Source organism: Dioscorea cayenensis, chromosome 7 (genome assembly GCF_009730915.1).
Source record: "Dioscorea cayenensis subsp. rotundata cultivar TDr96_F1 chromosome 7, TDr96_F1_v2_PseudoChromosome.rev07_lg8_w22 25.fasta, whole genome shotgun sequence".
NCBI lineage: Eukaryota > Viridiplantae > Streptophyta > Magnoliopsida > Dioscoreales > Dioscoreaceae > Dioscorea > Dioscorea cayenensis.
This window is the reverse complement of record NC_052477.1, coordinates 31690269-31705977: the sequence shown is the minus strand read 5'-3', so window position 1 is coordinate 31705977 and position 15709 is coordinate 31690269. Positions and strand designations below refer to the sequence as shown.

General features: G+C 39.8%; 2 protein-coding genes and 1 pseudogene across 2 annotated transcripts; all 3 read right to left on the bottom strand.

Annotated features, from left to right (window-relative positions):
* The window catches only part of LOC120265359, a 2582-nt pseudogene extending 2229 nt beyond the window's left edge, over nucleotides 1-353 (bottom strand).
* LOC120265959 (probable mannose-1-phosphate guanylyltransferase 1) lies at nucleotides 105-2499 on the bottom strand. Its single transcript, XM_039273906.1, is given in 6 exon segments — nucleotides 105-943; nucleotides 946-1029; nucleotides 1112-1351; nucleotides 1464-1526; nucleotides 1605-1737; nucleotides 2335-2499. Coding segments are annotated over 5 exon segments (1086 nt in total). The 5' UTR covers nucleotides 1716-1737; nucleotides 2335-2499; the 3' UTR covers nucleotides 105-355.
* An 11614-nt stretch (nucleotides 2500-14113) lies between these two features.
* On the bottom strand, nucleotides 14114-15012 carry LOC120265358. The gene is made up of 2 exons (XM_039273230.1): nucleotides 14754-15012; nucleotides 14114-14697 (listed from the first exon to the last, which is right to left on the bottom strand). Exons 1-2 carry the CDS (start codon nucleotides 15010-15012, stop codon nucleotides 14114-14116), a joined length of 843 nt encoding a protein of 280 aa, XP_039129164.1.
* Between the last annotated feature and the right edge of the window lie 697 nt (nucleotides 15013-15709).

Genomic DNA, 15709 nt, shown 5'->3' with positions numbered 1-15709 from the left:
GACAAAATGTATGTTCATGCAGGCCAACACCATGAATGGCTAAACTTTGAGAAACTCCAGATCATTTCCTGGGAATGACATGCATACATGAATTGCAAGCAAAATTTTGAAGAAACCTTGATGTTATTACACCTTATTGCAAGTGATAGAATACAAGAAACACACATTTTATCTCTAGGCGAAGTGAAGTCATCTGACAAAGGATGAGCTTTTCCACATCTAGAAGACAGACTATCTACACATGACATAAATGAGACCAGACTCGTGGTGACATCCACAATCTGCAAAGGAACGACCAAGACAAAATCCACAAATATAACACAAAACTTGAGTAAGCATTCTCTCTTTGCCATGATCACATGACAATCTCGGGTTTAAGAATGCTGGATTTGATCTCTTTGTGAGGCAGAACAACACCTCCATTGCTATAAATCTCATCGCATACATGGACATCCTCTCCAAGGATGGTCATGTTCTCGACACGCGCCCATTGTCCTACGGTCGAATGCCAACCAATAATGCTGCTGGAGATGCAGGAATGTTTTTTGACCCGGGCCCCTCTCATTACTGTGCATCTTGAAAGCCTTACTCCAGACTCAACCACGCAACCAGGACCGATAGCAACATCAGGTCCGATCAGACAACCCTCACCAATCACAGCAGTCTCATGCACCAACACATTTCCAACAATATGAGCACCACTAGCTAGTTTGGAGGGAGACCTCTTCCTCAATGAATTCAGGTAGAGCCTTAGGCCTGTGATGTAATCCTTTGGTTGACCAACATCCATCCAAAACCCTGGAAGGACCATTGCAAATAACTCTTTATCTGCAGCAATTTGAGGGAAGACCTCCTTCTCAATTGAAGTAGGTCTCAGTTCAATGCGGTCAAGAACAGAAGGATTCAGTAGGTAAATCCCAGCATTGATCTTGTTACCAACAAAAAAATCTTTGGCTTCTCTACAAATCTATCTACCTTCCCAGTTTCTTCTTCCATGACCACGACACCATATTTGGATGGCTCATCCACCTGTCCAACCAATAAAATTATCCTCCGATCAGGCAATTCTCAGAGAAAGAAACATAATCATTAGTGTTTCTTCTGACTATACCTTTGTCACCATAATTGTGGCCTCGCCTCCATGGGATTTATGGAACTTAATAAGTTCATCAAAAGGGTATTCACTAATGACATCACTATTGAGAACGAAAAAGGGCTCACCCGACCCATCAATCAGCTTGTCTCTAGCAAGAGCCAAAGGACCAGCTGTACCTAATGGCTCAGTCTCTTGAGAACATGTGATTTTGATACCTAATTTAGCCTCAAAGTCCTTCAAGAAATTAAGCATTACCTGTTTAAAAAAAAATGTTATTAGGATCATGGGGAGGCCTGGTAGGAACATCACATGCTACTATACTAGGTACGATAGTTCAGTTGGATGTTTGTTAGCAGTGTGCTTTTACCTCTGGTTGATAGTTAATGGCCAAAACAACTTCAGTCACTCCCACATCTCTCAAAGCTTCAATCTGATCACAAAGTAATAAGATACTCAAAAGAGTTAAAATAGCATTAGCTCATTCAACTCTAGTTCAGGGAGTGGGTACCTGATGCAGGATCATGGGCTTGTTTGCAAAATCAACAAGCGGCTTTGGGACACTGAGTGTCAATGGCCTCAGGCGGGTACCAAACCCTCCAACAAGGATTAGTGCCTTCATGGTGATTCACTAACTGCTCCTCCTGCCAGTCAGACGCTAAGAATCAATATACATTGGTAAACATGCCAAAACAGGATGAATTTTATGCCCATACAGATATCTACTATGACACCCATAGCTGAATTTGGGGATACTGAACAGAGCATGAGCACTAGTAAGAAATATCCTAAACAGATCAACACGAGTGGCTAAAGACGAACCAAAGTCATCCAAGAAAAATTATCTGCAATTTCATCAAGATTGCAGCTTGAATTATCTCAGCTTGAATTAATGAATTTAGAGATAAAGAGTACCACATTCTGGTCTTATACATACATCCACGCATCAAAAATCTCAACTTTATCATAACATGACACCAAATCCTGAACACCAATCAAATAATATAAAAAGAAACCTAGATCCAGAAAGACAAATTCATAAATTTCTCACCTTCGTTAAAAACATAAGAACAACAATTTCGCAAGCAAAAAAGCAAATAAAAAACACAAAGCCCCAAAATTTCTCAAATCAAAAGACAAATCCTAACCACATTTGGCCTTTCCTCGCGTTGAAATACCTCAGAATCACGAAAAACAACAACACCATATATAAGAACAAAGAAAAGGCGCAATGAAATTACCCAAGATTGTGCAGCCACTACCACCGCCGCCGCCGGGAACCGGTCTCTTCTCAATCTCTTCTCGTCACTTGCGAGAAGAGATAGAGATCCAAATCCCTGAAAGAATTCTCACTAAATTCTTCGCACCAACTCGAGAGAGAAAAGTTCAACAGCGATCTCATTATATAGCCCGCACTGCCCATCAAGATTTCTACTTCTTCTTTTAATTTAAAATTTCGATTAAATATTTAATTCATTTTAAATGCCTTAACCGTGATTTCTGCCTTCCAACCAGTACCCCTTCTCCTACACCTACTCCTAGCGTCCTCTTATTATTGTTCACCAAACACCCGACCCTTTTACCGACCACCATCTCTTACATGCTTTTTTATGACCACTTAGTTCCAGTGTAGGTTGAGGAATTAGGGTGCACATAGAACATACTGAGGATTGTCACGTGTTATGGGCCAGAGTCTGCGGAGTGATACAGATGTATCACTTGATAAGTAATGTTACTTCTCTTTTTCCATTACACGAAATTAGATCATCTTCTTTTTTTTAAAAAAAAAAATTAATTTAATTTTAACTAGTATCAAGAATTTGATTTTATACGTTGTCGCCTTCGGTAAAAATGATTTTATCTCTATTATTAAATGTTAAAAACAATGTTCTATCAATGGAACATGTAGCATGTGCGAGCTAAATGTGGTAGAACTTTTTATATATATATATTTTTCCTCTTTTACAGTAAAGTGTTTGGAAGAAGAAGAGTAGGCAGCATATTCCAAAAGCATATACTTGCATTAATTGTTGCATGATAAAATAACCCAAAAACAAATACTATTTTTTTAAAAAAAATAAAAAGAAGTAACAATAATAACTTAACACTCAATGTTTTCATTTTGTTTCGGCATTTTTTAATTTAATTTAATAAATGGTTTCATACTCGTACCTTGGTGCATTCCAGAAGTCGCATTAGAAAAGAGTGGGCCATTAATACAAAGGATCCCATCCGACAAGGCTCAACATGATTCATAAGTTTAAAAGAGATTGTTCATGAGAATATAAATGAAACACGTTGGAACAAAATCCAAAGGCCAGGCTATACAATGGTGAGCCTTTTCATTTGAGACAAAAGTCTTGGGCCCCCAAATGGGCCTCCCTTTTATGCATGATTAATATCACTGATTGGCCTGTTATTGCTTTTCTTGTTCCATTCTCCCAAAATATCACTACAACATGCTGCCAGAAATTTTCTTGTTTATATTAATTTATTTACAAAGGTGTTTGTAAAATTTAATTTTCACTCTTGCAAAAGGCTTGGGCTTTTACTTACGCTGGCAGTCATGAGGCATGGGCTATTTGTACATTTTGGTAGATCTTCATAGTGCTTGAACATGCAAAACAAGCGAAAGTACATTGATAATGTCTTTCTTGTCACAATTTTTTTTTTTTCAAAAAAATAGATAAAAACCATATTCATTATTACCATATTTATTAAAAAATTAAAAAAATAGTTAAATTCTCATAAGTCCTGCAAGTTGTCGGTCCTACTGCTTCTCGCTCCCTGAACGCTTTTAATCGCAACTTAGCTTATCACTATTTTGAAAACTTTTCTGCACTACCAAAAATTTAAATTTGGAGAGATGTTTATCAGGTATGTTGGGGTGAAATGCAAGTTTTTTAATTTGAAAATCTAGAGATTTTTTGGGTAATGACTGTACTGACTGACTACCATATTATATCATAAGAAGAAAAGCTTTGTAGCATTTATCCAGCTAAATTTCAATACAGAGAGGGATGAACACTGTAATATGGGTGGCCTTCTCAGTCATGAGGAAGAGATGGCGTTGGTTGCTGCGACTGGAGCTGTTGGGCCTAATGCACCTGTGCCAGCTGCAACTGCCGCTGTGCCTGGGAATGCTGGGCTCTCCCTCTTTCTCTGGCATGCAACACCGGTTGGTAACTTTTGTTTGGACATGGTGTGCAACATCGACATAGCGTGCACCTGGCTACTGCACGTACTGCAATTGGAATCCCAAGCTTTTCACTTTGAAGACTCTATGCGCATCACGTTGACGAGATGGAGATGAGAAGGTAGTGGTTAGTCAAAAAGGATCTTTGCATTCAATGTAGATCAGTTTGCAAGTTACAGAAGATGTCACTGTGTTGTGTCAAAGTCTTTTAATAGCCGTTGCAGGCTTCCAAGCAGCGACAACCAGCAACCTTGAAAGAGAGACAATGAACTCATTTACTTTGAGAAGATTTCCCAGATGACCACTAATAGATGTAAAGGTATTCTCCTAAAACAGCGCCCTATACTTCAAAGGATAATATATATATATATATATATAAAGATGTAATTTTAATTTCTATTTATATATTAGCATTTTTGTAAAAAAGGCTGGCATGATATTAGGGACCATATGAAATAGTGGCTTTTTCTTTCTAGCTCACAGAGAAAGACTCCAAAAATAAATGCATGGTCTCCCTAGAATCTCACAACCTTGGTAGGCCATAGAGCAATCATCTCTTTTTTATTTAATTTCCTTTTCCCTCTTTCCTTTCCCTCTCTTTGAGGTTTTACTTGTATTTAAATGTGGGATGTCCACATCCCCACCCCATTTCTAAGGCTTTGTGATCCAAACAAGGCATTATATATATATATATATATAATTTACCTCCTCTATGGATGTCCATAGAGAAGAAATCTATGAACGTTTAATTATCAACTTTTGGATCACGATCCAACAGATGATATTGATAAACAATATTACTATTCAAAATAGAAATTACTGTATATATTACTATAGCAACTATTGTTCATCAATGTTAACCGTTAGATCTCGATCCAACTGCTAATAATGAACATTCATAGATTACTTATTTATGGACATTCATAGAAGATTGATCCTTATATATCTCGAAGGGTTTCCTTCTCATGACTTCTCTTCATGGCAGCCTATAAGTATGTGACCACCTTTTAATTTTGATAATACTGATAGCTCATACTCTATCCATATCTTGACAAAACCAATGTTTTTAAAACATGACCGGATAGAAAATCAGTCTCATATTTAAGTCACGGGTCAGTCAGTCTGACTAGATGACCCACTCCTGTCAGACTGGATGATGTAATATATATATATATATATATAATATACATGACAAAAAAAACAAAATATATGAGACTTTGGGTCAATTGGTTCTTCTGAGCCTGTTGTGCCTGCAGAGCCTGAGTTTGTTACGCTTCATCGCTGACTAGGGCCTACAAATCTTCTAGCTGCTGGGTCTGCTCCAGTTGGTCCTGCTGAGATAGCCAAGCCTGCGTTGCCTAGGGGTGAGCAAAAGCCCGGATGCAGAGCCCGGGTTTTTAAAAATCGGATCGGGTGCAGGTTTTTCGGATCGAGAAAAGCTTGACCCAGTATCCAGGCCGATTTAAATCGGGTACTAAAAAAATTAGGGTACCGGTTTAAAACCGGGATCGGATATCGGATATCCGGGATCCAAATTTAAGTTTCATCTCCTCCATGGATTTTTTTATATAACAACATCAACATTCATTAAAATGAAAAAAACTTGTAACTTATAAAGAGGATTAAAACCTTACATTATTCTCCCAAAAAAAAGTCAAAAACATAATAAAGAGTTTCACCAATCTTAGACATAAAGATTTGGAATTTTTCCTTTTACTTTTTAATCCTAGAAGAGTTTAAATTTATTAATATGTATATATATAATATAACTATATATAAGTAACTCTTTAAGTATTTAAACGAGGGATTTTTTTATTTTTTCTACTTACACCCTCAGTAAAATTTTAAATTTATTAATATATATAATAAATTTAAATTTTTATATGGTCTAAAAAAAGTAAAAAAAGATTTATCTTCAAGGGTTTAAATGAGGGATTTGGATCTTTTTTTTACTTTTTAAAACCATATAAAAAATTTAAATTTATTATATATCTAATTATTTATCTATATAAAATTATATATATAAACGAATATATTAAAAACCGGATCGGATTCGGATATCCAGCTTTTTAATTTCTCCCGACCCTGATCCGATCCGGGTTTTCACCTTAAAAAATTCGGATCGGGATCCCGACCCTCTTTTCGGATCGGGATCCCAAAAAAATTCGAGTAAAAACCGGATATCGGATCGGATCATCGGATCCGGATTTTTTTGCTCACCCCTAGCGTTGCCCAGCTTCATTTTTTTTTAAGGATAAAAACATAATAATGGATATATATATTTCTCACGAAAAAAATTATGAATTGGCAAAACCTTCGGTATCAAAAAAATAAATTTCTTCAGATAATCACCAGAAAAAAAGGCAAAGAAGCCTGACATTGTATTATAAAAAAGGAACCCTTTGAACAACGTTTTGGTTAACTTGCTCGTGATTAGGAAGTAAATTACGATAGTGCAAAGAAATACAATAAAATTTGCTCCAGCCCATCGGTAAACACTATACATTTGACTTCCGTGAGTCATACTCCCTGTATATGTATATAAATAAAAAAAGATAATTGTAATTAAAAATTATAAAAATAAAAAAAATCTCACCTGTCTTGAGCCAAAATACCGTTTGGTCCGGACCAAACAAACAGAGACATAGGATAAAATAGATACACACAAAAATAAGAGCCCGAAAATTATGATGCCTCTCTTCAGTATCTTGAACTTTTCTTTATTTTTTAAAAGCAATGCATAGCAAACAAAAAAACCCAAATAGAACAAACTCCCGAAGAAAATCATGATAGCGGTTATCCAGCTAAATTTACTCCGGCCTTCGTCCATGTTTGAAAAAGTTTGGAGACGAGAGAGGCATGAATAACACCATTTTGGAAACTTTTCTGCATTACCAAAACTTTAAATTCAGAGAGATGCGTATTAGGAAATAATAATCCCTACTGGTTCCCTTTCCTTGGACACCCGCAACCGCAGCTTAGCTTATCACAATTTTGGAAAATTTTTTGCACTACCAAAAATTTGAATTCAGTGAGATGATTATCAAGGATTCTTGGGTGGAACGCAAGTTTTCCATTTGAAAATCTGGAGGTTTTTTGGATATTGACTGACTGACGCACACTAGATCATTCTGTACTGCGGGGGCAGTGGCGTTGGTGGTGACTAGCTTCTTTTCCTTTACAATTAAAAAAAATAAATAAACATATGTTTCACACGAAAAAAAAATTAAGAACCAGAGAAAAAACCTTCTGTATCATAAACAAATTTCTTTAAATAATCAGCGAGACTTGTAAGCATATAAAGCCGAAAGGCAAAGAAGCCTAATATTGCACCATTAAGAAGAAACACTTTGACCACCTTTTTGGTTGGTTTGCTAGTGGCTAGGAAGTAATACATCTTATGGGTGTATTATTATCTTATGGAGGAAAACAATGGCCATAGTAACTCCTATTGCCATTTCTCGTCACTCTTTACATCTGGTAATATCTTCTACTTACTCTATTTCATGGATCTTATCTATTGTTTATAATGCTCAAAGTATTGGTGATCAAAATCTTCTATGGAAGCAAGTTTCGGGTATTGCTACTCTTCAACTCGCTTGGTTAGTTACTGGTGATTTTAACTATATTTTGTCCCAAGTGGATCATAGGGTTGGAAACTTTGATTACTATGCTCGTAAAGCTGAGGCATTTAATCGTTTTATTTCCTCTAATGCCTTATTTGATTGTTTTATCTTTGGTTTGATGTCCACCTGGTGTAATGGGCAGAGAGGCTTATCTCATCGGTGGGCGAGGTTAGATAGATGTCTAGCTAATATGGACTAGATCTCTAAATTTGAATCCTGTGTAGTCTATCATCTAGCTAGAATCTCTTCTGACCATGCCACCTTACTTTTGGAGGCCACCCAAAAGATTGGGTTTAGGCGTATAACATCTTTCGATTTGAGAACTTTTGGCTTGAGTATATAGAATATCACAGATTGGTGAGACTTGTTTAAATCTTCATGCCTCACTCTTCTTCTCTCCATCGAATCTCTCACCTCCTTGCTAGAACAAGAAAAAGCCTTTTTGATTGGAAAAGGAGAGGTTTGAGTCCTTTAGATCAGGAAATTAAAAACTTGGAACTCTTTATTCGGAATGTTGAATCTTTTAATGTGTAGAGTAATGATCAAGTTTCCCACAAGAATTTAAGGTCTCTTTACAATTTCTATAATGCTCTTTTGAGACAAAATGCTACCAAATGGGCTCAAAGAGCGAGAGTTTTTTGGACTCGAAATGAGGATCATAATACTAGTTTTTTTTTGTTTTTTGTTTTTTTCAGAATCTTGCCATGATTAGAAAATTTAAGAGATCCATCACTCATGTTTTTTTATCACACTGGTTCTTATTTTCAAGATAGAGATAGAATTGAAAGTTGTTTCAACTCCTTTTATACTAATCTCTGGGATGATACTAATTCTATCCTACTTAATGATTTGATGGATGCCTTACTTTCTGATCATAAGACTCTCGCCTCCAGTGATAGTCTTTTGCTTACTAGAGATGCTACTAAGGTTGAAGTTTTTCACACTATGATGTCCCTTTCTTTGGGTAAAATTCCTAAGCCGGATGGATTCAATGTAGAGTTTTATAGAACTTTTTGGTATGTATTTTTTTTTTAGAGAAGAGCTCAGAGAGCTAATTTATTAAAAAATAAAAAGGTTTACAAAGAGTTAAGGATTACAGACCAAACAAAACAACAAAACCAAAAAAACAAAAAAAAAAACAAAGCAAAGAAGAAATACAACAAAAAAACTAAACAGTAGAAACCAAGAAAGATCAAAAAAATCTTCATCAACCAATGGGGAAGATCAAGACCGGAGTGAAAGAGGGACAACCGATGAGCGGAGCGACCAAAGTTGGCAATCCTGAATGCAACCTGCAACCAAGGACGAGGGACAATGCAGAGACGAGGAGATCCAAGCAAAATGTGGAGATGGTTAATACGATTGATCCAGTGGCGGTATCTCCGAGAGCAAAGCGAAATTACGGGAGGGATAACAGGTCCGGGATGCGGGGAATTGGAGACGAAGATACACCGAACTCGAAAGAATGCTCATAAGCTTGCCGAGCAAACTGAGTGAAGAATGCTCAAGTCGGCGACAATCTGGGAGTCCGCAGAGTCAGAAGACCGACCTGCAAGCAAAATTTTGGCATTAGAAGAAGCTAAAAAGAAGGCACCACGACAAACCTGGGTATGTTCATTCCAAGCCGATGCAGCAAAGCAAGCAGTAGGACCATCAAGGTCGCAAAAATTGCTAACCAAAAACATTTACTGCATACGTACTGCCAATATAATTCATAACATTAGTATAAGAAATGGCTCTGTGAGCAATATGAACAAAATTTGGAGAAATGTTTCTAAATATTGCATCACATCTAGCCTTCCAGACAAACCAAGCTGTCATAGCAATCAGAGCAATACACCTAGAAGGCAAATGATAATGAAGGAGCCAGCTCCCAGAGATAAACCCATCCGGAAAGACTATCTGTTTGGATATAAGTGAAGAAATATGATTCCAAAGACCCTGAATTTTACAGCATTGGGAAAATAAATGTTCAGAGGTTTCAATAGCCAGATTGCAGAATATACACATTCTTCTGGGACCCAAATTAATAGCATAGAGAAATTCTGCAGTAGCAATTCTACCATGAAAAACAAGCCACAGAAAATGCCTGACCCTAGGCATGACCTTCAAACGCCAAAGTTTCCTCCACCCATCCCAGCCAAAAGCATTTGAGGGATTTGAATTTAGATAATGGTACACACTAGATGCAATTCTGTGAGACTGGGCAGAAGGAGCCCAGACCCAAATGTTATGCCCAAGAGGATCAATGTGGCCCAAATTATCTCTGATCTCAACAGCATGAGACCCAAACAAATGCACAAGACAATTGAAATTCCAAACATTATCAGAACATAAATCAGTGCAAGTCATAGATTCCAAGTTTATGTGCATATTGATAAAAGTAGGTTTGAAAGCAAGGGGTGTCTCAAAACACCAAGGGTCATAAAGCAGAGATGTACAAGCAGGATTAACAGATCTAATCCAACAAAAAGGTTTAATAACAGCAGCAGTCTGACAGAGACCTTTAAAAAACCAAGAACAATTACGAGGCACACAATCCCTCCAATGATTAAAATGACCATATTTAAGATGCACAATATTAACCCAAATATCATCAACCGAGTTAAGAAGTTTGAACACATGCTTGGCTTTTAAGCGAATGCTTAGCAATAAGAAGGTTACGAAGAGCAAGGCCCCTCGGATTTAGATTCGGTGATACAACTCCAAGAAATCAGCGTGGATGCTCTTTCCATTGCCACCCTTGTGCCAAAAAGAAGTGCCTAATAACCTTGGTGATCTCCTTAAGGATGGAATCGGGGAATGGGAAGGATAGATAAGTAATATGTTGGAATAGCAAGAAGAGAAGAGTTAATGAGGGTGGTTTTTGGTCGCCATAGAAAGCTTAAGATGCTTCCACCCTAGACACAAGACGGGAGATCCTATCAACCAAGGGCTTGAAGCAAGAAACATTAAGCTTTTTAGGAGAGATCAAGATGCCAAGATAATTTAGTGGAAAGGAAGCAATACTAAAGTTCGAGATTGATTTAATGCTTCCGCCACACGAAAGTTAAACCAGGAGGGCAGATATAGAGCAGACTTGGATACATTGGCCCTTTGACCTATCAGATTAGCATAAATATCCAAGGATAATTTGATATTTCTAGCAGCAAACCGAGATGCTCTAGAGATAATGACCAAATCATCCGCATACATGAGGTGGTTGAAATTAGAAGCTAAGTTTGGATGAAAACCAGGAATCAAGCCAGACGAAAGGGCCCGATTAAGAATAGAGGAAAGATTTTGAGAAACTAGGATGAACAGATATGAAGAGATAGGGGTCCTCGCTCGGACTCCACGGGAGGTGGAGATCCAATCAGAAGGAGAGCCATTGACAAGGATAGAGAAGGAGGTTGACTTAAGACAAGATTCAATCCAGGAGATCCATTTAACAGGAAACTTCATTTTCGCAAGGGTGGCAAGAATTGCACTCCAACTAATCGTGTCATATGCTTTCTCAATATCAATTTTAGTAATCATCCTAGGGGGGCTAATATAATCCTGCTCCATCGAATGAATAATCTCATGCAAAGCAATAATATTATCAAAAGAGCACCGACCAGGGATAAAGCCAACTTGTTCACGACTAATGAGCTTAGGCAGAACAGACTTAAGGCGATTAGCAAGAATTTTGGTTACAATTTTGTAACAAACATTACAAAGAGAAATGGGACGAAAATCAGAAACAAACCTGGGATGCTCCATCTTAGGAATAAGGGAGATGTAGGCCCGACCCCACGAGGCCGGCATCACAGAGCAGTCAAAGAAATGAGAAATGGCACTATAAAGACGATCACCAATCTCTGGCCAAAAAAACTTGTAGAATTCAGCATTGAAACCATCAGGGCCTGGGGACTTACCAGCAGGAAGCTCCCGAATGACAGCAAATACCTCATCCCGAGAGATGGGCTGAGTAAGCGCCAACCCTTCAATATCACTAAGGTAAGGGAGGTCGTCAGGAAGAGCGTTATAAATATCAATCACATTATTGTTGGAAGAATCAGACCAGAGGCTAGTATAAAAGTTAACAAACAGAGAGTGAATATTATGCCGATCTGAGACATTGTTACCAGCCGGGTCACAAATCTGAGAAATGAAATTATGATGAGAGCGAAGACGAACAGAATTATGAAAATAAGCCGTGTTTTGATCACCATCCCTAAGCCAGAGTAAATTGGCACGCTGGGCCCATCTCGACGAGTTAAGGTGTGGAAGAAGAGCAAACCTGTGATAATTCTCAAGAAGCCTAGCCGTATCCACCATGTCAGAGGAATCCTCCTCTTCCAAAGAACGAATAGCAGCCTCAGACTCCCTGAGAGAAACATCCAACGGAGTGAGACCAGAAGACTTCCATTTAGAAACATTATACCGAGCTCGAGAAAGTAAATGAGTAAAGGATTGCATCGGATTGCCGTTGGGCAAGCAAGACCAAGCCTTACGGACAGCCTCAATACAACCAATATACTCAAGCCAGTAATTATTAAATCTAAAGATACTTCTCCGTCGGGGAGCCAAAAGAGACACATAAAGAAGGAGTGGAGCATGATCAGAAGAGACACGAGGTAAGTGAGTAAGAGAGTAAGAAGAGAAAAGAGAAAGCCAGGCGGAGTTAACCAAACTCCTATCTAAACGAGCCCAGCGTCTGGAGAGCCCCACTTGATTGTTACACCAAGTAAACCTACAGCCAGAAAAATTGAGATCAAACAGGTTATTACCATCCAAAAAATCAGAAAATAAAGAAGCTTTGCGGGAATAGTAACGAAAGGAGCCCCCCCGGTGCTCATTATGACCAACGATGGTGTTGAAGTCACCAATAATAAGCCAGGGGAGACCCAAAACTGTGAGTCTAGACAACTCATTCCAAAGAGCGCGCTGCGGAGCAAGTCGATTAGAATTATAAACCACAGAAACAATCCAACTAGAGATGGCATGAGAGGAAATAACAAGATGAAGAGCCCTGCGGGAAATGGCCACAGGAGAGACCTGGCCAAGATTCCTGTCCCAAAGAACGATAATGCCTCCAGAAAACCCATCAGCCAGCAGAGCAACCCACTCCCACTTTTTGCCAAACCTAGCGCAAAAGCGATCAACTCTGGCATCATTGGCACGGGTTTCAACTAAGCAAACAATAGCAGGACGATGAGACCGAATCAAGTTAAGAATCCGAAGATAGGTACTTCTAGAAGAGATTCCCCTACAATTCCAGCAAATAATCTTAGAATTCATCAATAAACTAAAATTAATGAAAAGAAGAAAGAAAATAGGAGAGAAAACTTCCATAGAGGCAGGAAGGAGAAACAGAAAGGATGAAAAAACTTAGGAGCAAGGATCTCCTAGCTCCAATCTGCCCTTCTTAAGAGAAGAACCAGCTACATGAGAGCTTTTGCGGATAAGGTTATCCCGTCTAGACTCCTCTTGGTACTGAACAAAGGTCATGGAATCATCAGGTTCCTCCTCGTCATCGGACATCTCCTCAGCCGAGCCATCAGAATCTTCACCATCACCAGAGTCACTCCCATCAGAGTTACCCTCATTCAAGGTAGAGAATACACGGTCCACCGCAAGGGAATGAGGATTCTCCGGAGAAGAAGGGGGTGGGATGGAAGAAGGCAAGACCGACGAACGAATGACAGGAGGGGGCGACCCAGAACGCATGATGGGGACCGAAGGGCCTAGGGAAGCGGGGGTCTCGGTAGGGTAAGGGCTCACAAGAGTATTGGGAACCGCAAGAGCATTTGAACGTTGTTCTCTTTTTGAAAAAGCAGTCAAACAATCAGAGGGCCCAGCCAGGTTAGGGTTTCCCAGAGGCATAATGTCAGACATTGCAACAGTCGAGGCTAATGGTGCAAGGGAATCCTCCATCGGGACAGGAGAATCCACCATCTGAACGCCATCAGTGTTGTAATAGTGGAAGCGGGAGGCTCGAGAAACAGAAGACCCACCACGCCCACGACTTTTCATGCCAACCCAAGTGCCTCGGGATGGGACGCATTCTTTGGGCGTAGCAGTGATCGAGGTCTCCTCGGCTGCCGCGCCATCAGAAGTCGGACTGGGGCGAGACCCCGTTCCGCGATTCCGGGCACGACCACGCCGGCGGGAGACGATCATCCAGGAACCGAACTCTGAGTCCTCCGAAGGGATTGAAGATTCTTGCAGACCTCATGGGTTATCAGACGGAGTGGAATCCATCTCCATACCCTCGTTAGCAGTTACCTCGGTTCGAAGCGAGCTGACCGCCGGCCCTCGAGGAACTCGAGGGGGTGGAGGAGCTCGATCAAGACCGGCAACTGCTTGGTGAGAGCAAGAGTTAGATCCGTGTCCGATGACACCGCAGGAGTAGCAGAACGTAGGGAGCCTCTCATACAGAACAACAACGAAAACACGATGTGAATCGTCCCCGACCCAAAAACCCCGGCAAAGAGGTTTGGAGAGGTCAATCTCAACACAAACCCGAGCGAACTTAGATCTTGAGAGGGACAATGTAAGATCATCAACTTTAACCAGGTTACCGAGATGAGCAACAATAGTGTCGAGCGACTCACCATCCCAAAAGCTCAATCGGCGGGTTATGAAGTTGAATCCGGACCACTGTTGTGGACGACTTAGCAGCAGTTCGAAGAAACGTACGCCACGCAGCGTCGATTGAAGAGTTAAACCATTTAACGTCCAAGGGCCATCGGAAAGCAGGCGTAATGAAATCTCATGGGATGCACACCGAATGAGCAAAAACCCATTAGGTAGATCTGAGACTTGAACATCACCAATGGCGTCCCCACATGCCCGTCAAAGCCTTTTTAACCTCGATCAAAAGGAGGCGACTTGCCAAAGAGCTTCCCAAACAGAGCATTCTGGAATTTCTCATGAGCCCGAGACAGGGATACTCCATCAAGCTTAACAAAAGATGAGGAGGAGTTCTTCAATTTCTCAAGAAGTTGTGGATTATGAAGCGGGGAAGGAACATAAGCACGCAGGGATGAAGAGGCGATCTGAGCCCAGGATTGAGAAGGTTGCAGAGGGTGGGAAGGAGAAGGGAAAGGGGGTTTTCCCCCGCTTGCCATGGCAAGGGGGGAGCAGGAGACAGCCAGAAGCGGATCACAGAGAGGGTGGAGCAGTTGAGCAGTTGAGCAGGAGACAGACAGTTTTGCTCGGAGTTGTGACAGTTTTGTTGAGGCAGTGAACCATTTTTTAAATACCTCCTCTATGCCCAAGTCTTGGGGACACCCCTTTGTGGTTTTGATACCTAAAAAGGATTTGCCTAAATATGTCTCAAGTTATTTGTCCATTTCTCTCTGTAATGTTTGTTATAAAATTGTGGCCAAAATTCTAGCCAACCGGCTTAAATTTTTACCCCCAAATTTGATTGGTGTTGAACAATGTGGATTTATTCAAGGTCATTCTCTTGTGGATAAGATTCTTGTTGCTCAAGAAGTGGTTCATTCTATGGATCGTGAGTACGAAGACCCCCGAATGATGCTTCTAAAAATTGACATATTAAAGGTCTATGACACTGTTAGGTTGAACACAATTCTCGCTACCCTCTCGATCATGGGTTTCCATCTAAGTAGATCTCTTGGATTAGAGCTTGTGTTACTTCTGTTTCTTACTCTTTGATGATTAGTAGAAGGCCTTCTAGGAAAATTTTCCCCTCTAAAGGTCTTAGGCAAGGCGATCCCCTGTCTCTGTATCTTTTTATTCTTGTTTCCCAAATCTGCCGACTATTCTCAACCAAGCTCAAAGACTTCAGATGATTCCAGG